Genomic DNA, 26,870 nt, shown 5'->3' on the forward strand with positions numbered 1-26,870 from the left:
TAACAGTTTACCATAGGGGGGTGTCTTACTACTTCCAGCTTTGGAAGTGGAAGCCCCCCACTGCTTAGGCCTGTGAGTACATTGAGACTATAGCCTAGATGGTCTGCTGCTCCTACGTTTGGACTGAGAAGGCCTGGAAGAGACATGACCAATTCTTAGAAGATCAATGTCTACTAAATCTGGGAGGCTGTACTTGCAGGAAATCTTTAACAGTTTGCATAGATTTAGCTTTTTCCTCCATCTTTTTAAGCACTACTTCTGCTTTGTTGCCAAACAGGCGGTCTTGGTTTAAGGGAGCATCCAGTAATTTAGCTTTAACATGATCTGGCAAAGTTTGCTCCTTAAGCCAAGCGTGCCTTCTAAGAACAGATTGTGACAGCAGCCCTGAAAGATGCTTCTAAAGAGTCAAAACCACATTGCAAAGTATGTTTACCAACTTGCTCAGCAGACTGCATTAAATCCTGTAATTCTTTATTTTCAGCAGTGTCAGCAATCAACATCATTTACTGTTTAAGTAGTCCAATAATATGCTGCTGATACTTTAACATATGAAACTGGCAGTTTAAGGCCCTAATGGCCAAAACTAGCACAAGTGTATACCTTCTTACCCCATCTGTCCAGGGCCCTGGAATCTCTATCAGAGGAGGTAGGGTTTTTGGCAGTAGTAGCCTTAATGCCTTTGGGTCCCTGTGAAATGATCTCTGGGTCCGCAGTAGGATTCTTAGAGAGAAACTTGTGAGAGTCAGGTACTCTAATACCTGTCAGGTTTTCTGGGAGCAGGAGGTAAAGTGTCTGGGGCCAGGCTAGATTCCAAGAAGACATCTACAATGGCCAGTACAGGAGGGATAGCTAAAGACCTGTGTTGAGGTAGGAGTAAGAATTCCCAAAAGCTTCTTTTTGGAGTCAGAGTAATCCTGGCTTTTCCAGCAGAAATGCTCCCTAAGAGTGTGCAAGGCTTCACCAAAAGAAAAATCTTCTAGTGGGGAAGCAGAGGCTACGGAGTACTCTGCATCAGAATCCTCATAGGTAGATGAGAGTAAATCCTGGTCATCAGAAGAAACAGAAATTTTAGAATCCTGATCAGAAAAATCAGAAGGAAAATCAGTTCTAGGCCTTTTAGAGGGAGAAGGCTGGCTTCCCTTAGAGTAATAAGGTCTTCGGCCATTCTTATTTGTTTTTTTTAGGTATATAGGCCTTACCATGCGGTTTGGACATCAGTTTTCTAGGCATGGATCGAGTTTTAGGCCTTGAAGAAGATGGCGACAGTTTGAAATGCAAGTTCGTAGGCCTGAATACACCCTCAGAAGCCGGTGCTGGAACAGTGGCTCCAGACCCATCCAAGATAGAGACATCCGCAGGTTCCATAGTCGAAGGAGCATCTCGCGGCATACCAGACTCCGAATGGGTCTCAATAGAAGTCTGAGAATCTGAAGTACCGGGTATCAGGGGCTGCGAAAGTGCCTCACTGAGTACCGGTGAACTGGCGACTAGCTTAACGTAAGCATCGCCAGCAGCTTTGGATCTATGCAGTCTGTCTTGTCTTTATTGTTACTTTTTTTGGAATGTCGGTAGTCGGGTGGCTTACTGAAGCCATTTCTGGATAATTAAACAAAGTACCGAAATAGTTTGCTGCAAAAATGGACCGACTACTAATAGTTTGAGGATTGAATAAGGCACAAAACCAACAGTGAGGGACGTCGTGGTCTGGGCCTAGGCAAGGAATGCAGTACGAATGAAAATCTTTATGAGGAATTTGCTTTCCACAGGTAATACAATTGTTAACTTTTACTGACATCAGTTTAGAGCAATAAAAAAGATCCCCAACAGGGTACTTAGCTTTTTTTGAAGACTTCGGTTCTGAAACTCAAAAACGAAAATTTCAGGAGTCTGCCCACAGGCACTAATGAACTGCTTCTGCTTCGGGCACCGCACGGCAAGAAAGACTGATGTAATAGTGTCGGCTGCATGCTTTATACCCCTGACTACCTGACATCATGGAAGAAGAGACAGCAACCGACGCAGGACCCAAGACTTTGGTAATCAGGCTGGCTGAGGGCTACCTGCATGCAGATAACCCTAATGTAATGACTGCAACAGTGAAACACGAAGAAAGTACAGTTTTGTACGTACCATAAATGTAGATGTTCGAGTGTTCACACTGCTGCAGTCATCACACTTGGGTTATCCTGCCGTCAGGCGGTCCCGCAGTCGGCCAGAGTTCCAAAGTCTTGGTCCGGCGTCGGTTGCTGTCGCTTCTTCCCTGATGTCAGTGCGCCAGGGGTATACAAGAGGCATCCGACGCCATTTTCTTGAGTTTTTCTTGCCCCAGATGTCAGGTGCCCCCCAGTAGGTGGTCAATACATATTGCCAATAAAACATGTAAAGAAAATACAAAGAATACCTTCAGTTGCAAGCAAATACACTACAAAGGTTGTATCAGATAGAAAGGTATAGAATAGTTCAGCTAGGTCAGAGGGGATGGAGGGAGGGTAACCTGGACTGCAGCAGTGTGAACACTCGAACATCTACATTTATGGTAGGTACAAAACTGTACTATGTTCATCGTGTTACACTGCTGCAGTCATCACACTTGGGTTGAATTCCAAAGCTGAGGATGGGTGGTGGAGTTAAACAGGGTTTGGAGAAGCTAGAAGGCCATGCAGAACTGCAGTGGCAAAGCCAGCTCTAGACTTAGAGTATAGAGGTAAGTGATCGTGTTTGGTGAAGGTGTGCACTGAACTCCAAGTTGCAGCTTCCAAAATATCCTTGGTTGGTACCCCCCCCCCCCCCCCGAGAAAGGCTGTTGATGTAGCTGTAGCCCTGGTGGAGTGGGACCTAATGCTAGCAGGTACCGGTTTCCCATGATGTGTGTAGCAGAAACGTATACAATGTCCTATCCATTTTGAAATGGTCTGTTTTGAGATGGCTTTTCCTTGGGATCCTGCAGCATAGGATACAAAGAGCTGGTCAGATTTTCTGAAAGCCTTAGTTTTATCAAAGTAGTAACGTAATTGTCTGTGAATGTCCATAGAGTGCAGGAGTCTTTCTCCTTTGTTCTGGGGGTTTGGGAAAAAGGTGGGTAAATGATGGTTTGGTTTAGGGCCACACTGGATATCACCTTTAGCATAAAGGAAGGGTTAGTTCGTAGAGCGACTCTGTCGATGAAAAATGAGGAAAGGCTATACTGCCATTAGGGCCTGTAGCTCTGAGAATCTTCTAGCTGAAGTTATTGCTAGCAGCAAGGCAGTTTTCCATGATAGAAACTTTAAATCAGCTGAAATAGCTGGTTCAAAGGGTGGCAGTGTAAGTTTTTCCAGAACAAAGTTGAGATCCCAAGTTGGTGTTGGTGCTCTCCTGGGCGGTCTTATGTTCTTAGCCCCTCTGAGGTACTGTCTTAAGAGTGGATGTGCAAATAAAGGAGGATCTGTGTTGTAGTGAGCTGAAATCACTGAGGCGTGGATCTTAATAGATGAAAAAGAAAGTCCTTTGTGCAACATCTCAGTTAAATATTGTAGAATCTGGGGAATGCTTGGAACAAGGGGATTTTGGCCTTTAGCGTGGTTCCAGGCACAAAATCTTTTCCATTTGTCTGAATAGACTTTCCTGGTGCTGGGCCTCCTGGCCTCCAGAATGACATCCATAACAGCTTTAGATAGAAGTGCTGGCTGGTTGTTTAGGAAATTTGCTATGCAGCCAGATTTAAAGTCTTGAGCTGGCTGTGTAGAATCTGAATGTCTTGCTGAGTGAGCAGGTGAGGAAATTTGGGGTAAAATCCATGGTTGTCCATGGGCCATGTTCCTTAGTATTGGATACCAGTGCTGGAGTGGCCAGTCTGGAGCAATGAGCATCATTTGTGGCCTCTCTAATCTGACTTTCAGCAGTACCTTTGCTAGAAGAGGCAGTGGAGGAAAGGCATACACTGTTAATGTTTTCCAACTGAATGAGAGGGCGTCCACTTTCCAAGCTGGTGGGTGGAATGTCCATGTGCAAAATTTTCGAAGTTGGTAGTTTTGGGGGTTGGCAAACAGATCTATGTCTGGGCATCCCCATTTTTGAGTTATCATTGCAAATACTTGTGGATCTAGTTTCCACCCGTGGGGATCCATGATGTTTCTGCTTAGGTCATCTGCCAATGTGTTTTTCTTTCCTGGCAGGAATTGTGCTTGTAGTTGAACTTGGTAAGGCAGTGCTGTGTTCCACAAGGTCATTGCTTGCCTGCAGAGGGGGTAGGAGTGTGTGCCCCCTTGCTTATGTACCACATTACTGTGGTATTGTCCTTCTTTATTAGCTGTCGTCCTGGATACAAGAGGTCCTTGAAAGCTGTTAGGGCATTCTGTACAGCTAGCATTTCTTTTTGACTGATATGCAGATGCCTTCGATCTGTAGCCCATTTGCCGTGAATGCACTGTCCTGCCATGTGTGCTCCCCAGGTACAGTCCGATGCATCTGTTGTTATAGTTTGCCTGGCTGTGGGTAAGGTAAAAGGCTGACCCTTGTCGAGGTGACATGCCTGTGCCCACCATAGAAACTCCTGTTGAAGGCAGGGAATGAGTGGTATCATTGTTTCCAAGCTGTGACTGTGCAGAATCCATACGCTTTTCAGGTACCATTGTAATTTCCTCATATGCAGTTTTGCAAATGGCATTAGGAGTATGCAAGATGCCATGAATCCCAAGGCCTGCAGAATTTTTCTTGCAGGGAGTTGGGTCTTTGTTGCCATCATTTTGAAGTATTGAGTCAGCTGTTGTTGCTTGTCTGGCATGAGATGAGCCATCTGGGCCATTGTATTCAAGCTGGCACCCAGGAATATTATGTTCTGTGAGGGCACTAGTTTTGATTTCTTTTCGTTTACTGTGTACCCTAGGCAACTTAGAAGGTGTTTGACAAATGCCAGATGCTTTAAAAGAATGTCCTTGCTTTCTGCTTGAATAAGACAGTCGTCCAGGTATGGGTATATTTGAATTCCATTTAGTCTGTAGTAAGCAATTACTGGTGCCAGGCATTTTGTGAAGACCCTGGGCGCAGTAAATAAGCCAAAGGGCAGTGCAGAGAATTGATAATGGGTTGAACCTGCAATAAAACGGAGGTATCTTCTGTAATTTTGTCTGATAAGGGCATGCAGGTATGCCTCCTTGAGATCCAATGTTACTAGCCAAGCCTTCTTGCCCAGCATGGGAAGAAGCTGCTGTAGTGTTAGCATCTTGAATTTGGGTACTTGCAGATAAGCGTTCAGAATTGAAAGGTCCAGAATGGGTCTCCAGGCTTTGTCCTTTCTGGGGACTAGAAAGAGTCTTGAGTAAAATCCTTGTCCTTGCCCCTGTGTAGGTACCTGTTGAATGGCTCTCATGTCCTTGAGAGCTGTAATTTGTTTTTGTGCCTCTGCCCACTGATTTGGTGGCAGGTTTGGCATTCCTTTTATCCTTGGCAAGGTGTGAAAGTGGAATCTGTATCCTTGTGAGACAATGCTTAGGACCCATTTGTCTTTTGTGATGATGTGCCAGTTGTTTGCAAAAAGAGCTAATTTTCCTCCCAAGGGAGCTGCCAAGAGAGATTTTCTTGGCAGTCTGAGGGTTAAGTCATTGTGTTTGTCTTCTGTTAGCTTGGGGCCTGTCTTCCCCTCCTTTCTGGGTAGCAGCACCCCATTGGTGAGGTTTGTAAGGGTCTTGTGGCTGACCTCTGCCCCTTAGGCGTCTGCATTCACCCCTCTGTGGTCTTTCAGAAGCTGGAAAGACCATTTTTTTGTTGGCCAATTTCTTCTGAAACGAGGGGGTTGAACCTGTAAAAAAAATCCTTGACCGTCTGCATAGATTTTGCCTTATCCTCCATTTTCTTTAAAACCTCCTCTGCTTTTACACCAAATAAAACATCCTGCTGTAAAGGAGCATCCAATAACTTTGCTTTAACATGATCAGGCAGGGTTTGTTCTTGTAACCAAGCATGTCTACGTATGACAGACCCAGTCACTGCTGCTCTACAGGAAGCTTCCAATTAATCAAATCCACATTGTCAAGTATGTTTGTCCACCTGTTCAGATGCATGCAACAAATCCTGCATTTCCTTTAAATCAGGCTGCTCTGAATGTGTGTTCAGTTTTTGTTTTAAAACTGAGACTTCAGGAATTGCTGATATTTCAGCATGTGAAACTGGCAATTTAAGGCAGTCATAGCTAGAGTAGCTGAGGTGTATAGTTTCTTTCCCCATCTATCTAGTGCTCTGGAATCCCTTTCAGAGGGTACAGGATTTTTAGCAATAGAGGCCTTAACCCCTTTGGGACCCTGGGAAATGGTTTCTGGGTCAGCAACAGGGCTTTTATATAGGAATTTGTGAGAGTCAGGGACTCTGTAGTATATGTCTGGTTTGGCTGGGGCAGGAGGTAGAGAGTCTGGGTTAAGGCTAGATTCTAAGTAAACATCATCCACAATGTCTAACACAGGAGGGATAGCAAGTGGTCTGTGCTGGGGTAGTAAAAGGAACTCTCGGAGCCTTTTCCTAGAATCAGAGTAATCCTGGACTTCCCAGTGGAAATGTTCCCTCATGGTATGTAAAGTTTCGCCAAAGTTGTAGTCTTCTGGAGGAGATGAGGGAATAGACTCTTCAGCATCAGAATCTTCATAAGGGGGGAAAAGAGTATTCCTGTTCCTTAGAAGAATCTGAGGAAATTGAAACCTGGTCAGAGGAAGCAATCCTCCTCTTGTCTTGGCCTTTTATCAGGAGGGGGATGGGAACCCCTGATTAGGGTAATTAAATCTTCAGCCATCTTAAGCATCTGTTTCTTAGGCATGGGGCCTTGTACTGGAAACTGATGTACAGTCTTTTTTGTTTTTAAAGAAGTTTTTAGCTTAGCATAAGATTTAATGGCGAGTGTAGACTGTCTGAAGAAACCTTCTGCAGCTGAAGGCGTTTCTACTGCACCGGAATCTCCTCCTGCTCTGGAGTCGGAAGGGCCTAAAGAAGAAGGCTGCGGCGGCCTAGTACTCTCCGCCTGGGAATCAGAAGCAGTCTGGGGTTCTAAATCAGCGGTCGTCAGGGGCTGCGTAGGCACCTCACTGAAAGCTGGAGAACCAGCGACCGAGGCCTTGGAGTCTGGTGCGGGTCTAGGCTGCCTGTCCTTATCCTTGCGCTTTTTATGCATGCTGGTCGTTGGTTGCTCCGACGACATGGTATAATTAAATTTCCTACCAAAGTAATGTCGGGCGAAATCAAACCGAAGTTTTATAGTTCGTTTATTAAACATAGCACAAAACCGACAACCTGTGACGTCGTGGTCTGGGCCAAGGCAAGGAATACAATAAGAATGAAAGTTCTTATGAGGTATTTGCTTCCCACAAGAAATGCAATTGTTAACTTTTACTGACATCGTACTGAGGCAAGAAAAGGTTCCCCAACGGGGTACTTAGCTTTATTGAAGACTTCGGTATGAAATTTGATTTGAAAATCTCAGGAGTCGGCCGATCGGCACTTGCGAACTGCTTCTGCTTCAGGAACCGCGCGACAAGAAAGACTGAAGAAAACGGCGTCGGATGCCTCATATACCCCTGGCGCACTGACGTCAGGGAAGAAGCGACAGCAACCAACGCCGGACCAAGACTTTGGAACTCTGGCCGACTGCGGGACCGCCTGACGGCAGGATAACCCAAGTGTGATGACTGCAGCAGTGTAACACGATCATCACACTATTCCGGCAGTAGCGTGATGTCCAGGATTAGCGATCCAACAGCAAAGTTCTGAGGATGGTGTGCATGTACGTCACCTTTATGGTCTACACCCAACAGCTGCCTACATTTGATGCACCGCGCACCATACAGTAAGTAAAAGACTTTGGTATACTGAGAGATGTTGGGTTGCTTGGGCAGGCAACTCACTCATGTAAAAAATACTGCAACAGATGAACAGAGGGGCATTCATATTTCTAAAAGTAGCTGGCTCTTCTTACAAACTAAATAAAGACCAGTACACGATATACTTGCTTAGCAATTTCTTCAGGATTAAAAAAAATATATATGACTCCTAAAAAGAGTTATCTACTTACTACCTGTACAACGTAAAACAGAGTATGTAGTCAACTAAGGCATGTACAAATGTTACATTTACAACCCAATGAGGTAAATGGAACAAAACAGAAGTTCACATGAATGGGTGGGCAAGTTCGCAAAACAGTTTTGGTCTTGACTTTATAGATGCAAGTACAAGATTTGATTCTGGCTTCTAGTTATACATTATGTTTGTAATACTCTAACAGACTGACAGCCTAGTATGTATTTCTAATGGTGGTTTTGGTGTAATGGTTAATATCTTTGCCTCAGAGGCACAAGGTTTGATTCTGATCTTAAGTTACTGCCTTGGCTTAAAATGGCCCTTCAGGAGAATTAGCCTAGTATTCAACTATGAACTACCTACTTAACATTTGCACAGGGAAGCATTACAAAATTACAATGGACTGCCAAAAAGAAGCTGTGAAGAGGAACAGTTGGTCTGCAAGGTATGAGGTAAAAGTGAAGGAGATGGGCAACTGCAAGGTGGTAACTGCATCAATCACACATAACTAGGCAGCCTTCTGTGTCAGCTATATCCCACACAAGGTAACACATATCTGGACTTTTAGATCTTGTTTGCGAAGAACTAGTGAGACAAAATGCTGTACATCTTTCACTCCTTCAGGTAATTCTTAATGCAATATTCCATCTTGACAAAAAATCCTGATAAACATACAGAATGAGAATATCATGTAGACAGTTAACAGCTTTCGTAAATTTCAAAACCTTTAAAAGAAATGAAAAAAAAAATGCAGTACAGCTTACCTTTAACTGGCAACCAACTTTTTCATATGCTTTTATGAGCCTGTTCTTATGATACAGCATAATACCATAATGTTCTTTATTCTTCCAATTAAATCCAAATGTAATCCTTATATTTTTGTTCTTGTAACAATCATTAAGGAAATATGTATTAAAGAAACACTAAAAAGGAAGACATGAACAAGCCCAGATATGAATCAATATAACATACAGCACATCTACAAGGAAAACAAAAATACAAGTACACTTACCAGCAAAACTTTGGCAAAATCTTCTGAAGCAGGTACCAATTACCCAATGGAGCCTTTGGTGAATTCATACATTTCATTAAGCTCTTAAGAAAAATTCTGGAAACTTGGCTATCACTAAAACAGTAGCAGTTATTTTCAAGCTCTGGTTGAAGTAGTGATGATAGCCTTTTTAGATGCGGACTCCTCCGACTACCCACTGACCAGGGGAGATGCATGTAAAGACAAAGGAACAGGGACAAGAAACCCACATGCTACCAGTGCATCCCTTACAGATCACCAATAAAATAAATACAGTTAGTTGTGGTATGTGGGATTAACTGCATACGACTGACCCATCCCTGGCATCATTACAGTCTTGTTCCAAAGGGCAGCACTAGTGCTGAATCCTTGTAGTACTGCTAGGTCAAAGCTTAGTTACAGTTATCAAATTAAATAAAATGAGACTCCATTGCCTGAAGCACTTGGAGAAGTGAGTCTTGATGGACCTTGAAATGTTTTACTTGCTGATTCTAGATAAATACCAATAAAATAAAATGAACTGCAAAATAAGTATATACATATCTAACTTCTGATCCAATATGAAATGTCCCAATGGACCCTGAACTGTTTTGTCAGACAAAAATGTTTACACAGCTTATGATCCAATATGAAATGGTTTGTTGGCAAAAAGGAACTAGCTAATCAGAAGAGAGGAAGTGAAAACTTAACTGGACTTCCTAAACTAAGTCCTACAGATGTATCCAAAGGGTGGCTGCCTTTACATTAAGGCAATGTAAAATCATTTCCACTTGATGCTGAGCTGGTCATAACTACTTGTAAAACACACCTGAGAAGCTTCAACTAGAATGACCAATTGTTAAAATTAGTGCTAATAACATTTTTAAAATGAAGTGCAGATCAATCTGAGCAGTGCAGCAAGCAAATCACCTGAACTGTGAATGATGCCGCATGAGCTCCCAAATATGAATATTAACCAAAAGGCATCACAGTGGCAAAATTCGTAACAGTCTGCTTAATTGTGGAGGATCAAAATAATCTCTACTTCTAGAGAGCACAGAAAATGATCCATAAGCTTCTGACAGTGCTGAAACTTTCTTAACTAAAGTCTGCTTTTCTGAACCACACCACCACCCTGGCATATGTCCCAGCAATGCCAGAACTATCTGATAAAGAAAACATTATGTGATGAAGTAATGATAAAAAAAACAATAATGAAAAGTAATTGTATGAGAGAGAGAGAGAGAGAGAGAGAGAGAGTGTGCGTACATATAAATAACAAGCTGGAAAATTTCAAATACTGCACTCAGGAAAAAACAAATAGTTTCCATCATAACAGGACCAGATCCAGCCTTCTAGTGGCTAGGAAAACTGAATAATTCCAGAAATGGGATTACCAGGTTCAGACTGACCACTAAACAGTAAATGGAACTACCTTAGTTTAATCAGTCACACAAATAAAAGATAGCCACGGAATATATTTTACTCTGCATACTCCTATTATAGTGGCTACTGCAGCAGCTGCAAGAATGAGATTCAGAAGTTCTAACTACAAATGCAATTCACTACTTCCGATGAGACACTTCCTTTAAAAGAAGAGCATGGAACATCTTTGCACATTACCCCCTTGGGGCTCTGTCCATCTCTGCAACTAGAAATAGAAGCAAGACTGTCACATGGGCCATCACTGTGAATCTTTTGACCATCTGCATTTGCTGGGTAATGAGGAAACAAACGCAGGACATACAGACCCCCCCCCCTTTGGAATGAAGACAACTTTAGAATAATCTCCTATTGTCGAGCAATGAAAGTGAACCCTCTACATTATGCAAGTGTTTAGCATCTTTCATAAATAGGACATTACAGTTGTGTACCTACCATAAATGTAGATGTTAGAGTGTATTCACTGTTGCAGTCTTACTCTTGGGTTATCCTGCTGGCAGGCTACCCGCAGTCGGCCTGAATTCCAAAGTCCTGGTCCGGCGTCTGCTGCTGTCGCCTCTTCCCTGAAGTCAGTGCGCCAGGGGTATAAAAGATGCAGCAGACGCCATTTTCTTCAGTTTTTCTTGCCCCAGATGTCAGGTGCCCACAAAAAGGTAGGCTAAATATATTATGCCAATAAACATACATGCAGTAAAGAAACATTTCCTTCATCTACAAGCAAATACACCACATAGGTTGTATAGAACAGAAAAGTACAGATAAACCCCAGCAAAAGAAAGGGGGACGGTGGGAGGATAACCTGGACTGCAACAGTGAATACACTCTAACATCTACATTTATGGTACGTACACAACTGTACTATGTTCGTGTTTCACTGTTGCAGTCATTACTCTTGGGTTGAATCCCAAAGCTGAGGAAGGGTGGCTGGGCTAAACAGGATTAGGAGAGGCTATGAGGCCCTGCAGAACTGCAGTGGCAAAGCCTGCACTGGATTTAAAGAAAAGAGGTAAGTGGTAGTGCTTTGTAAAAGTGTGCACTGAACTCCAAGTTGCAGCCACTAAGATGTCTTTGGTTGGTACTCCTCTGAGGAAGGCTGCTGAAGTGGCTGCTGCTCTGGTAGAATGAGGCCCAATGCCCTTAGGCACTGATATGCCATGCTGAGAATAGCAGAAACAGATGCAATGGCCTATCCATTTAGAAATTGTCTGTTTTGAGATAGCCTTTCCTTGTGATTCTGCAGCATATGACACAAAGTTGCTCAAGTCTTTCTGAAAGCTTTCGTTCTGTCCAAGTAGAAGCGTAGCTGCCTGTGTATGTCCAAAGAATGCAGAATTTTCTCACCCTTGTTCTGTAGGTTTGGATAAAAGATAGAAAAATGAATGGTTTGGTTGAGGGCCACACTGCACACCACCTTAAGCATAAATGTTGTGTTTGTCCTCAGAGAAACCCCGTCTGGATGAAAAATGATAAAAAGATTCCACAGCCATGAGTGTTTGTAACTCCGAGACTTGTCTTGCAGAGGTTATTGCTAGGAGCAGAGCTGTTTTCCAGGATAAGAATTTTATGTCCGCTGTTGAGGCTGGCTCAAAAGGAGGCAGTGTTTTTCCAAGACATAACTGAGGTCCCATGCCAGAATTGGTGCTCTCCTTGGAGGCCTGATGTTTTTGGCCGCTCTGAGGTACTGCCTTATTAAAGGATGAGAAAAGATAGGTGGTTCCGTATTGTAATGGGCTGAAATGGCAGAGGAATGAATCTTAATTGATGAAAAGGAAAGGCCTTTGTCCAGCATCTCAGTTAGGTATTGTAAAATCTGAGAGATATTTGGTACATACGTGTCAATGCCTTGTTCCTGGTTCCAAACACAGAAACTCTTCCATTTTTTTGCATAAGATTTTCTGGTACTGGGCCTCCTGGCATCCAAGATAACATCCATAACAGCTTTTGAAAGAGGAGTGTTCTGAATGGCTACATCATCAGTCATGCTACCAGATAGGTCCTGAGTTGGCTGTGCAGGATCTGATTGTTTTGTTGGGTCAGCAAGTGAGTAGTTTGAAGCAATATCCATGCTGGACCTTGAGACAAGCTCTTCAGGATTTGGTACCAGTGTTGACGTGGCCAGTCTGGTGCAATCAGTATCATTTTTGGCTTCTCTTGTCTGACCTTTAGGAGTACCCTGGGAAGGAGAGGCAGTGGAGGAAAGGAATATACTGTTAGATTTTTCCAGCTGAAGGATAGGGCGTCCACTCTCCATGCTTGTTTGTGATAAATCCTTGTGCAAAATCTCTGTAATTGGCAGTTGTGAGGGGAGGCAAATAGATCTATGTCTGGGCATCCCCATTTCCTTGTTATCAGGCTGAAGACTTGTGGATCCAGTTTCCACTCATGGGGATCCATGAGGTTTCTGCTTAGTTCGTCTGCCAGAGTATTTGTTTCTCCTGGCAGGAACTGTGCTTGCAGGTGAACTTGATAAGTCAATGCTGTGTCCCATAAGGTCACTGCTTGTCTGCAGAGGGGGTAGGAATGTGTACCTCCCTGCTTGTCTATGTACCACATGACCGTAGTATTGTCTGTCTTTATCAGTAGCTGTCCTGGTTGAAGTAGATCCTTGAAAGCTGTCAGGGCATTCTGAACAACTAGCATCTCTTTCTGATTGATGTGAAGATGCATCTGGCTTGCAGGCCATGTGCCATCAATACATTTTCCTGCCATATGGGCCCCCCAGGCATAATCTGATGCATCCGTTGTCAGTGTCTGTCTGGCTGTGGGTAAAGTGTATGGCAGACCCTTGTTGAGGTGACAGGCCTGTGCCCACCATCGAACCTCCTGTTGCAGGCAGGGAATGAGGGTAATTACTGTCTCCATGCTGTGGAAATGTTGAGTCCAAACACTTTTTAGATACCACTGTAGTTTCCTCATATGCAGTCTGGCATATGGAATTAGTAGAATGCAGGATGCCATGAAATCCAAGGCCTGCAAGATTTTCCTTGCAGATAACTGGGTCTTTGCTGCCAACTTTTTGAAGAAGTCAGTTGCTTTTGTTTGTCTGGCGTGAGATAAGCCATCTGGGCAGTTGTATTTAAGCTTGCACCCAAGAATATTCTCTCGAGAGGGTACTAGTTTAGATTTATTTTCGGTTACTGTGTACCCTAGGCAAATTAGTAATCTTTTTACAAACGCCAGATGCTTTAGAAGAATGCCTTTGCTCTCTGCTTGAAAAAGGCAGTCGTCCAAGTAGGGATATATTTGAATTCCTCTGTCTGCAAAATGCAATTACAGGTGCTAGGCATTTTGTGAAGACCCTGGACGCAATAGATAAGCCAAAGGGCAATGCAGAGAATTGGTAGTGCATTGAGCCAGCTATGAATCTGAGGTATCTTCTGCAAGATTGTCTGATTAGGACATGCAGGTATGCCTCTTAGGTCCAAAGTTATGAGCCAAGTCTTCTTGCCCAGCATGGGCAGTAGCTGCTGTAGAGTCAACATCTTGAATTTTGGAACCTCCAGAAATGTGTTTAGTATGGACAGGTCCAGTATTGGTCTCCAGGCTTTGTCCTTTCTGGGCACTAAGAAAAGTCTGGAGTAAAATCCTTGCCCCTGCTCTTATTGTGGTACTTGTTGAATGGCCTTCATGTCCATGAGGGCTGTAATTTGTTTTTGTGCCTCTGCCTATTGATTGTGTGGCAGGACTGGCATACCTTTTAACCTTGGTAAAGTGTGAAAATGGAATCTGTACCTTTGGGACACTATGTTCAAGACTCATTTGTCTTGGGTAACCATTTGCCAATTTGATGAAAAAAGTGCTAGTTTTCCCCCTAAGATGGCTGCCAAAAGAAAAGTGCTTCGATCTAGCAGAGGAAAGTCATTGGGACTGTTTCCTGTAAGGCTGTGATTTGTCTTCTCTGTTTTGGAGGTAGGAGCACCCCATTGTTTAGGCCTGTATGAGCCTTGGGGCTGAGATCTGCTTCTGGGACGTCTGTATCTGCCTCTTTGTGGTCTGTCTGACACTGGAAAGGACCAATTTTTAGCATGCCAGTTCCTGCTAAATCTGGGTGGCTGTACCTGTAAGAAATCCTTAACTGTCTGCATGGATTTTGCTTTATCCTCCATTTTCTTCAACACCTCTTCTGCTTTAGCACCAAACAAAGTATCATGCTGTAATGGGGCATCTAATAATTTTGCTTTAACATGATCAGGCAGATTCTGTTCCTTTAACCAAGCATGCCTTCTAATAACAGAACCTGTAACAGCGGCACTGCAAGAGGCCTCCAGTGAGTCATAACCACATTGCAAAGTATGCTTTCCCACTTGTTCAGTTGCGTGCAATAAATCCTGCATTTCCTTGTTCTCTGAACATTCAGAATTTGTCAACATTTTCTGTTTAAGCAGTGACTAAGTATTGCTGATATTTAAGCATATGAAACTGACAATTTAAAGCCCCTACAGCCAAGGTAGCAGAAGTGTAAACTTTTTTCCCCCATCTGTCCAGTGCCCTAGCATCCCTATCAGAGGGGACAGGGTTTTTTGCAGTGGAAGCTTCGACTCCTTTGGGACCCTGAGTTATAGTTTCTGGGTCAGCAGCGGGGTTTTTATATAGGAATTTATGAGAATCCGGGACTCTGCAGTATCTGTCTGGCTTAGCAGGTGCAGGGGGTAAAGAGTCAGGGGACAGGCCGGACTCTGAAAATACATCTACAATGTCTAGATCAGGTGGAATAGCAGGGGGTCTGTGCTGAGGAAGTAGTAGAAAGTCTCTGAACCTTTTCTTAGATTCAGAGTAATCTTGGCTCTCCCAATGGAAATGCGCTCTCATGGTATGCAGGGTTTCCCCAAAAGAATAATCCTCAGGAGGTGAGGCTGAAGGAATGGATTCTTCAGCATCAGTGCCCTAATTGGGAGGAATAAAATAATCCTGTTCAGAAGAGGAATCAGAGGAAATAGAAACCTGATCAGAAGAATCATATTCTGTCTCTTGCCTAGGCCTCTTATCAGGAGGGGGTTGGGAACCCCTGATCAAAGTAATTAGGTCTTCGGCCATTTTAAGCATCTGTTTTTTTAGGCATGGAAGTTTGAGTAGGAGAATGCTGTACTTGTTTCTTTGTCTTTAGAGCTGCTTTAGTCTTTGTCTTTGAAGCTGAAGACGGTTTAACATATAACTGTGTAGGTCTGAAGACACCCTCAGAAGCAGATGCCTGCTCAGCAGCTCCAGACCCATCTGAGGGAATGATTTCTGAGTGTCCAATACCTTGAGTATTCAGAGGCCCAGTCGGCTCAACGTGGGAATCGGAAGCAGCCTGTGGCTTTGAGGTAGCAGGCGCCAGGGGCTGCGAAAGCGCCTCACTGAGAACTGGCGAACCGGTGACTGGCCTAACAGAGGCCACGTCATTGGTTTTGGACCTCGGATGCCTATCCTTCTTGCGTGTTTTGTAAACTCCAGTCGTCGGCTGTTCCGACGGCATTATATAATTAAGTCTTCAGCCATAGTAATGAAATGCAAAATCGAACTGACGCTTAATAGTGCATTGGTTAAATCTAGCACAAAACCGACAGCTAGCAACGTTGTGGTCAGGGCCTAAGCAAGGAATACAGTAAGAGTGAAAATCCTTATGAGGTGTTTGCTTCCCACAAGAAATACAATTGTTAACTTTTTCTGACATCGGTCTGGAGCAAGAAAAAAGTTTCCCCAATGGGGTACTTAGCTTTAATTAAGACTTCGGTTCTGAAATTCGGATTTGAAAATCTCAGGAGTCCGCCGACCAGCACTTGCGAACTGCTTTTGCTTCGGGTGCTACGCGGCAAGAAAGACTGGGGAAAATGGCGTCGGCTGCATCATTTATACCCCTGGTGCACTGACGTCAGTGAAGAGGCAACAGCAGCCGATGCCAGACCAGGACTTTGGAATTCAGGCCGACTGCGGGTAGCCTGCCAGCAGGATAACCCAAGAGTAATGACTGCAACAGTGAAACACGATGAACATCTACCCTGACTACAAGAAACTTCACCCTCACTTCCTATGTCTTACTGTAGAGCATCCTTTTCTTATCAGGTTGCAGAAATTTCACTCCGTATTATAAGCAAAATTATATGCTGTTCCCCTTAAAAAAGGGAATGTTAGGCATGTGGGCAGAAGAGGGGAAATACATTTCCACAATGCAGCACTGCAGGGAGACACAGCAAGTAATATTTAAAAAATACCTTCATCTGAGGTAGCAGTGGTAGAAATGGAAGAAAAAAAAAACTACGCCATTTGGAATATCAACCCCTTCTAGTAATACATATCCAAAAAGGGGTTTTGCTAGAGAGGCCTATATGATCTTTCCCTAAATGACAGCTTCCTAGAGGTGAGTGTTGATTTAAACCTCACTTCCATAGAATAAGCATAAGAAAAAAATTCATATCTGTTCTCAAATTCCTTTATTAACACAGCTCCATCATCACAACAAAAAAAATGCCAGCCAAAACAGCAAGACAGCATTTTCAGGATTAAGGATTACTCGGTTTAACTAAGTTTGCTAGTGAACAAACAAGTAAACCATCACAGCTCAAGTAATAAAACTTTTAGTTATGTACTTACCATAACTTCGGATGTATGGGATCCATCTCACCTACATTCATAACTGATGGGTTTGGAGCCGATCCATCGGCTCCGACTCGGCCACTATACAATAGAACGAAGTCTCTAATTGGCTGGGCTACCCCTTATCCCATAATGCACCACGCCTGCTTCCCCAGATCTTGTTTGTTCGCTTTCATACCTACATCCAGACACAGAAACATAACAGCAACTGTAACAAACTGAAGTCCTTCAAGAGAAAGAACTCAGTAGTAGCAACATTTCCTCTAAATCCAATGGGAAGGGGAAAGAGGGCGGGTACGTATGAATGTAGGCAAGATGGATCCCATACATCCGAAGTTATGGTAAGTACATAACTAAAAGATGTAATGGGATCCTATCTCGCCTACATTCATAACTGATGGTACAGCATCCCTAGCACCTAACTCCCGGGTGGCTCATTGGAAAACACTCCTGAGAACTGTGGAACCAAAAGAAGCTCTTCCTCGAGAAGCCACATCTATCTTGTAATGAGAAATGAAAGTGTGTGGAGAAGTCCAGGTAGCGGCCGCACAGATATCATCTATTGATAACTTGGAGTGAAATGCTACAGAAGTAGCCATTGCCCTGGTAGAATGAGCCTCGACTGGAAATGGTAGCTCTTTGCTGGACTGTGAATAAATGAAGGAAATGCAATCTTTAATCCACTTGGCTATGGTGGTTTTTGCCACTGGTTGACCCAACCTATTTTCTGCAAAGGACACAAACAGCTGATCTGACTTTCGTGTTTGATTGGTCCTACTTAAATAAAAACGCAGTTGTCTATGAACATCCAACTGATGGAAAATATATTCTGCGCTATTAGAGAATTTAGGAAAAAACACAGGGAGCTCCAAAGATAGTTGAATGCATAAGGGGGATGCTACCTTGGGCAAGAAAGAGGGATTTAACTTGAGACACTCTGTCTTTGTGAAAAATCAAATAAGGGGGATTAGAACAGAGAGCCTGAAGCTCTGAGACCAGTTTGGCAGAGGTTATTGCCACCAAAAGGGCTGTTTTCCAAGATAGAAATTTTAAATCACAAGTAGCTGCTGGTTCACAGGGACGGGCAGTTAAAGAAGCTAGAACCATATTCAGATCCCAAGGGGGCACAGGATGGGCTATTGGGGACCGAAGGAGCCACGCTCCTTTAAGGAAAGATTTGCAAAGCCTGTTTGCCATTAAGGAAGGCTCAAAAGAGACATGAAAATTAGAGATAGCCGCCAGCTGGACTTTAATTGTGGAAACTGAAGAGCCCAAATGAAACAAGGAAGCCAGGTATTCTAAAACCTGAGGTACCGGGGCGGTAAGGGGATCTATACCTCGTTGCTGGGCCCAAATAGCAAACCTCTTCCACTTACTGGAGTACAGTTTAATAGTGGAAGGTTTGTGAGAAGAGGACAATATGTGGATGACGTCTGGAGAAAGAGAATTATGTCTGACTAAGGTTGGAAGTGGAGTAACCAAGCTGCCAACCTCAAGGACCTGAGGGATGGATGAGACTGTCCCAACTGATGAGTTAACAGGTCGGGCACTGGGTCCAGAAACCATGGTCCCTTCACCGCGTACCTCAGAAGGAAGGGGAACCAAACCTGACGAGGCCAGTATGGAGCGATCAGAATTATGTTGCTTCCTAGATAAATCGCCTTCTGTATCACCTTCGGGAGAAGTGGAACTGGAGGGAAGGCGTAAAGTAGACCGGGGGGCCAACTGTGGGCTAGAGCATCCCTGGGAATCTGCCCCTGAGAGGGAGTCAGAGTGAAGAACTCCCTGCATTTTGCATTGTGAGGGCTGGCAAACAAGTCGCAACAAGGGAGGCCCCACTTGGTGAAGATGTTTGCAGCCACCCTGTCACTGAGGGACCACTTGTGGGGCAACAGTAGGGCCCTGCTCAGCATGTCTGCAATCACATTGGATTTCCCCGGAATGTGTGTTGCCAGAAGGAAACGCTGGGTAGAAATCGCCCAATGCCACACTCTCATGGCCTCTTGGCAAAGAGGGTAGGACCTGGTTCCGCCTTGCTTGTTTATGTACCAGACTACCGACATGTTGTCGGATAGGATCGCAATAGTACCCCGTGGAAGAGCATGATGAAGTGCTTGCAACACCAGTAGCACCGCTCTCATTTCCAGGATATTGATGTGTAAGTGCGTTTCATGAGCCTGCCACGTACCTTGGACAGATCTGTCCAGATAATGCCCCCCCCCCCTATCTGGGAGGCGTCCGTGGTCACCGTGGCAACGGGAGGCTGAAGGGCAAAGGGTCGCCCCTGGTCCAGGTTGGACTGAATCAGCCACCAACGTAGGTCCTGACGGCAAATTTCCGTAATGTGGACTAAGTGGTTCAAGGGGAGATCTTGAAAAGACCATTGAACCGACAGTAGCCATTGCAGCACCCGCATGTGCAGCCTGGCTAAAGGGACTAGTAGAACAGTCGAAGACATCGTGCCCAATAACTGCAGAATCAGTCTGGCCTGAACTCGTGATCTGGGTAGCAAGGTTTGAACCTGAGACTGCAGGACCTGAATCCTTTCTACCGGCAAGAATGCTCGCATTCTTCTTGCGTCTAACTCTGCGCCTATAAAGGTAATACGCTGAGATGGCTGCAGCACAGATTTTCCCCAACTGAACGTGATTCCTAATGAATGACCCAAACTGACTGTGGTCATAAGCGCTCGAACTAATAGATGCTTGGTGGTGGCAGTAAGGAGCCAGTCATCTAGATAGGGAAACACTTGGAATCCTAGGCTTCTCAAGTGAGATGTCACTACTGCCAGACACTTGGTGAACACCCTGGGGGCTGTGTTGAGACCAAAGGACAGTGCTCGGAAATGGAAATGACTGGTTCCCAGGCGGAAGTGCAAGTGACTCCTGGACTCTTGCCTCATCAGGATGTGATAGTAAGCGTCCTTGAGATCTATGGAGCACATTCAGACATCCTTCTCCAATAACGGGAGAATGGACTGAAGGGTGACCATTCGGAATTTGGATTTCTTTACAAAGTGATTCAATGATTTTAGGTCCAAAATGGGCCTCAAGTCCCCTGTCTTTTTTGGCACCAAAAATAGTCTCGAGTAAGTTCCTGATCCGATCTGGTCGGTGGGGACAGGCTGGATGACTCCTTTTCTTAGCAGCTTCGAGACCTCGACCGCTGCTTGATCCCGCTGACTGGGTGGCATGTCCGGGATTTTCCTCGTAGTAGGAGGGAGCTTGATGAAAGGGATGAGATGGCCTCCGGTTATGGTTCGGAGCACCCACTGATCCTTGGTGATAGATTCCCAAGCCTGTGGGTGTTCCGCAAATCGACCCCCGACTGGCTCCGGAGATGCGCAGTCGGGCCACGTCTCAGGGACGTTGAGTGTAGGATGGACCACAAAAGGAATCGCAGTCTCCAGAATTTCGGGGGCCTCTGCCGCCTCTGGGGCGGCGTCTTCCTGAATCCCCCCCCCCCGCCTCTAGAGGGGGGATCACTCGGAGTAGGGAAAGACCTTTGAGATTTTTTGAACCACATTTTCCCTCCTCTCTGGGCCTTGGGGTAAGGTCTAGAGGGAGCGGAAAAACGGGCCCCGACGGCAGTCAAGGTCTTGCCCTCCTGCTCGCATTGAGTCAGTGTGTCCTTCACCTTGGATCCAAACAAGGAGGACCCATCAAAGGGGGCGTCGGTGAAGGAAGACTTAAAGGCCTCCGCAAAAGGACACAAGCATAACCAGGCATGTCTTCTAAGAGCCACGCCTGTTCCCGCTGCTCTACTCGCCCCTTCGGCCGCATATGAGATGAGCCTCATGGATGAGTTGACTATCGAAGATAGGGTAGTCATCTGGGCGCCAACAGTTTGGGCCAACACCTCAGGAAGGTTACCCGTAAGAGACTCACCTAACTCTTTGAGGAGGTCTCTTTGGAGCCTGGTAAAATGACAAAGATAATTCAGCGACCGCAGGGTAAAGGCCGCTGAAGAGAGGGTACGCTTCCCGTACCTATCCATGCTCCTGGAAACCTTATTAGGAGGGTGAATAAACGTTGAAGCCTCTGCCACGTCCTGTTGAGTGGCAGATGCCACCACCATCGCATCTACTGCAACTCCTTTTGTCAAAAATCCCTTTTCGGGAGGGGCTGAAAGAAACTTGTTAGGCCTAGCAGGTACCGGTTCCACAGAGTCAGGGTGTTCCCACACCTTTCGAGAAACTAAATCTAGCAATTCATCGAAGGGTAGAGAAACCCAGGAGGCGGAGGGCTGGGCCCCAAAAGCCTTGAGGAAAACTGACTCCTCTGCGGAAGGGGTTTTGGTCTGCCAATCGCCTCTCTGTCTCAAGATCTCGAGGATATCTGAGAATGAGACGTCATCCGAGGACGATTTAGGGGACCCCTCCGCATCATCGAGGTCAGTATCCGATGTGATAGACTCATCCTGGGAGTCAACATGCTTCCTCTTGCACAATTTTTTCCTTGGAGGTTCATCTGAAGCGGAATCAGAAGGACCCCCCGGAAGAAGGGAACCCCCCAAGGGGGTATCCTCAGGCTCTGGGGCCCCGCTGTCGTGGGGTTGCGTTATAACAGAAGCACCAGTACCCTAGTCTAGGAACGGTGAGGTAGAGACTTGCTGAGCCGGCAAGGACATGGCCAGCGCACTCCTCATGGCCTCAAAGGCAGGACCTACAGACTCTACGGAAGACACCGGCTGAGAGACCACTACGGTACCGGGAATCCCCACAGCTGACGCTCCGAGGGGGAAACTAGGCACCGAAGCTACCAGTTCCAAAGTGTTCCCCTCGGCCCCGACCGAGGAAGTCCCAGTACCAAACCCTGATGCTGAAGACAGGGTAAGAATGATAGTCGGAACCGAGAGGCTCAGAGGGAGTCTCTGTTCCGACTGGACAACTCCGCTCCGCTCTACCATCACGGACTCCAACGGCTCCGAGGAGGTTGGAGGAGGAATTGGCTGTATCGAAGTGGGAACTGGCTCCGGAGCCGAGTGGGCTGGAGCCGAGACCATTTTTGCAAAGACCGGGGACTGGAAAAGCCTCTGGATAACTCTGTCCAAATCTGAATCAGACAATCTGGAGGATTTAGAGGAAACAGATGGGGCCCGAGACGACTTCTCTCTCAGCTCCGATAGTGCAGGGGACTGGCTCCGAAACGGCTCCAACACTATCGGCACCGGATCCGGAGCCATATAAGTATCGGCGCCGAAGGAGACTTCGGGGCCTAGGGGGGAAGAGTCTGAGCTGCACACCTTCAACGGCTCCGAAACCAAAGGAGCCGAAGGAGATGATTCGCCTCTCGATCCTCTAACCTGTGGCTCCGACACCAATGGAGCTGAGGAAAGGGCTATCGAGGCAGACCCTTCCACCCGAGGCTCCGAAGCCACTGGAGCCGAGGAAGAAGAGGTCGACCTATGCTTCTTGGAAGTCGGTTCCGACGGACTGGTCGGAGCCGACGACGAAGCTGGAGAAGAGGGAGAAGCCAAAGCTTCCTCAAAGGAGGGCTTAATAAGGCCCTCCAGGATCAATTTATTTTTACGTTCTTGAAGGACCCTAGAGGAAAAAGCATGACATACACTACATGTTTCCTGCAGATGTTTCAGTCCCAAACAATATACACAAACAGCATGGCTACCAGTAATAGACATTTTATAGTTGCACTTGGTGCACTTTTTAAAACCAGACTTTTGCTCCTTAGACATCGTGTCACACTCTATCTTTTTACCACACAAAAAAAAAAAAAAAAAACAACCTTACAGTAGGGCTCGAGCCCTTGACTCAACAACGGGACTGACCCGAGTTACAGAACAGCAAACGGACAGAGGCCCTCTAACTAAAAACGGGCTATTCGATAAGGTAGGACGTACAGTCTATCTTTTTACCACACCAAGAAGACGGATAGTACAAAAGGTAAAACAAATCACCACGTTAACTCACAGATAAGGGCAGAGGCCCTCTAACTTAAACGGGCCTTGCCCGGTAAATAAGTAAAAATTTCAAACACACCGAAAAGGTTAACACACACACATAAAGCTGTTAAAACAGCTGTTTGTTAATTTAGTGAAGAAACCCCTAGGTCAAAAGACAAAAAAAGTAATAATAAACTACTTGGCTCCAGCCAAGTAGAGACCACGTCTAGCTTGAAAAGCGGCAAACGAGATCTGGGGAAGCAGGCGTGGTGCATTATGGGATAAGGGGTAGCCCAGCCAATTAGAGACTTCGTTCTATTGTATAGTGGCGGAGTCGGAGCCGATGGATCGGCTCCGAACCCATCAGTTATGAATGTAGGCGAGATAGGATCCCATTACATCAATCAGCATATAATCTGATATTTCTAACATATGCCCAAATCCTAGAAAAAGGGCAAATATGGTGTCCCTCCACAAGAAGTTCTGAAATTCTGAAGAGAGAGGTAATGGCCACACGAAACAGCATTTTGAATGACTAATACCAATCAGCAAACTGGTCTGCTCAAAACAAGCACATATGAGGTTCAAATCTCATGCAGGGAAGGAGTTCTTCCACAGAGAAGAGAAAAGGCACTCTTCATTAACTGCTTGACAAGCTGGTGTTGAAATATAATTCTGATCTCCAGAAAATCATAGTGGGTAGAAAAACAACTCGTGCCTCCCACTTGCCATAGAATAAATGAGGTTGATCTCATGCAGAGACCTGACCACACAACAGCCTCATAAGTTTCTGATACCCCATCAAGTTCTGGTAGGATCACAGGAGTAAGAAAAGTACAGATGCATAAATGAACTTACCATAACAGTAGATGTACAAATAGATCACTGTTACAGTAACCTAAGCTGAATGGGTTATATCATGCCTAAGATAGGACAACCAGCTAGGATTCAAACCATTATGTCACTTTCCACGTCCCCTAACTAATTGAGAGGCTTGAGGAGAAATGTATACAATTAGTGGTTGAGGTGCCAATTCTTCAAAGCTTTCTTGGCACAGAATAAGGGAGGCTAAAGGTCTGCAACTAGGAATACATTAGGAAAAGGATAAAAAATATACATGCATACATAACATTACAAAAAACTGTACTTTGTTCATCTTTAAATCACTATTAAGATAGTCTAAACTGTACAGCAGATTACCAGGAAGTACAGTTGTATACGCTTACCATAAATGTAGATGTTAGAGTGTATTCACTGTTGCCGTCCAGACTTATGGGGAATTCCTGCTGTGAAAGCCCTTGGCTGGCCCCACTACCAGAGTAAAAATCTCCCTCCTACTTAAGCTGATGAACGTCCTATATGACGTCAGTATGCTTGGGTATATAGGGAGCCACATGACACCATATCATCAGTTTTTTTCTGCCCCCTAGAAAGTAGGAGCCCCCAGGATGAACAATAAAATAATGGATCATAGACAGAAACCTAGGCAAGGCAGAGGCAACATCCAGGGGGGGTCCCCTAGGCTTGGGAAGAAGCTAGAAGACTACTACTATTGTAGGCAAAGGGGAAGGGAAAGAAGACTGCAACAGTGAATACACTAGAACATCTACATTTACGGTAAGCCTACACAACTGTACTACGTTCTTCATGTTTCACTGCTGCAGTCCTGATTTGTGGGATGATTCTCAAAGTTGAGATGAGGGTGGAAGGAAGATTAAGGACAGGAGAGGATGCCCTGCAGAATGGCAGTAGTGAATCCTGTTCTAGACCTGGAAAAGGCTTACAAGTGGTAATATTTGGTAAAGGTATGCACAGATAACTAGGTAGCAGCTTCGATAATGTACTTAGTAAGGACTACTTTCAGGAAGGCAGGAGAGTTAGCAATAGCCCTAGCAGAGTGAATCATGGTAGCGTCAGGTTTTTTTTTTTTTTTTTTTTTTTTTTACCAAGATGCCTGTAACAATAGGTGATAGTGGCAGATTCACTTAAAAATAGCTTTTGGAAACTGATTTCCCTTCACAGCCAGTGGCAAAGGACACAGTTTGTCTGATTTTCTGAAAGATTTAGTTCCGTCAAGACAGTAACTTGACTGAAAAGAAACAAGTGTTGAAAGGACTCCAGTCACAACTAATCAGCTTCAAGAGTTTATTAAAATATAAAAAGCCAGTAAAATAGTGCTTTCATCTCACCACAGACACCAAACTTGAAGTCCCCACATTTGACACACTCACATGAGTGTTTATATAAGGCACTAGTTTCTTTTCTTGTTCTTATGTCATAAAGGTGCTCAAATTCTATTTTTGAGCGCCCTCTCAGTTTTGATTATGTAAAAACCTGGGCAGCCCCCACATTTTGCTAAATATACCAGTTTGGAAGTTGAACAATTATCTTTTTTGAAAGAGATTTTAATCTGCAGTCCATTTTCTAAGGTTAGATTTTGTGTACCAATGATGTAGGAACAAAAGTTGCATGCTCCACAAGGTGCTGTCCCCCCTTCTCACTTCCCCATTTCTGAGTTGATCACCCTTAAAGAGTTATTAATATTCTTTCCTATCCTGTAGGTGAACCTCGGCTTGTCGCCCATTTCACTTAGATCTTTACTGATTTTAAAAATGCTCCAATTAGCTTGTAGTATATCGCTCAAAGGTTTGGTAAAATGGTTAAACTAATAAATGCTTTATCAAACTCTTTTTGAATCCTGAGCAGCTTTCTGTATCAAGCCCAAACCCCAAAAGGGGGGTATACTTAGAACCCCATCCTTTGAGAAAATCCTCCAAAATTTTGGCAACCAGTTCACTAGTGTAGCCCCAGTTAGTGAACATTTCTTTGGGCTTATATAATTCTGTCCCTAGTTCATTCCGGTCAGATGTCATCCTAGCTATCCTAATAGCTTGACCCTTCACTAGGTTTCTTTTTTGAAACTGGGGGTGACAACTATCAGTGTAAATAGCTGTTACACCAGGTATCTTTCCTATCGATGTTAGGTTTTTACAGAGGCAAAACTCAGAGGGCGCTCAAAAATAGAATTTATGAGCACCTTTACGACATAAGAAAATTAACTAGTGCCTCATATAAACACTCATGTGAGTGTGTCAAATTTGGCAGCTTCAAGTTTGGTAACTTGGATGCAGTGAAAAAGAACCAGAAGGAGGTGATTGGAAATTAGCATTAATAAAAAAGGAGCTGATATGGCAACTTAGATTAAAAGCCACATTCCCCCTTGGTCTGAATGAATATGTACCCCTTAAACCCATTTTAAGGGAAAGGGCAGCTATTATAGGATGAATGGAGACTTAAATAATATGTTTTGGTTCTGTAATTTGGTACTAGATGCATAAATGAAAAAATCATTTATTTACTTTTTAAATTTGTGGAAAAGGTTATGACAAAAGCTTGGTAAACAGTTTTTTTTTATTAACACTATTTATAATGTGAAAGGCTATTTTATATGACATGTACTGCAAGGGGTTATTTAAGGAGGGTATTTAAAGAAGTGAGGTGGAAGGCATTATTTGTCTAATGAAGTCTCTATGGTGAGACGAAAGCACTCACGTTATTTTACTGGCTTTTTATATGTTAAAGTCTTGAAGCTGTTTAGTTGTGATTGGAGTCCTTTCAACACTTACTTTCAGTCAAGTTATTTCACTTTGGATATATATTTTTTTGGTTTGATTCTCTCAAGACAGTAGCCGAGCTGTGTATGCACATCCAAGGAATGAAGGATGCTCTCCCCCTGCTTCTGAGGCTTGGGGAAGAAAGTGGGCAGGTGTATGGCTGATTCAAGGACGTATCAGTGACCACCCTGGGCATAAAAAATGGGCAGGTCCTGAGGGACAAACTGTCTATGTGCAGATGAGAAGGGGTTCCCATTGCTATGAGAGCCTGCAACTAAGAGACCCTCCTAGTTGAG

General features: G+C 44.5%; 1 protein-coding gene across 1 annotated transcript in view; it reads right to left on the reverse strand.

Moving 5' to 3' along the window:
* The window catches only part of MORC3 (MORC family CW-type zinc finger 3), a 2,525,474-nt gene that overhangs the window by 1,543,696 nt on the left and 954,908 nt on the right, over window positions 1-26,870 (reverse strand). Inside the window, exon 6 of the mRNA XM_044071548.1 lies at window positions 8,799-8,918. Within this exon, the coding sequence (XP_043927483.1) occupies window positions 8,799-8,918 (120 nt within the window). The remainder of the gene's footprint in view (window positions 1-8,798; window positions 8,919-26,870) is intronic.

The sequence above is a fragment of the Protopterus annectens genome, chromosome 5.part0 (assembly GCF_019279795.1).
Source record: "Protopterus annectens isolate FY-2018-M chromosome 5.part0, PAN1.0, whole genome shotgun sequence".
Taxonomy (NCBI): Eukaryota; Metazoa; Chordata; order Ceratodontiformes; family Protopteridae; genus Protopterus; species Protopterus annectens.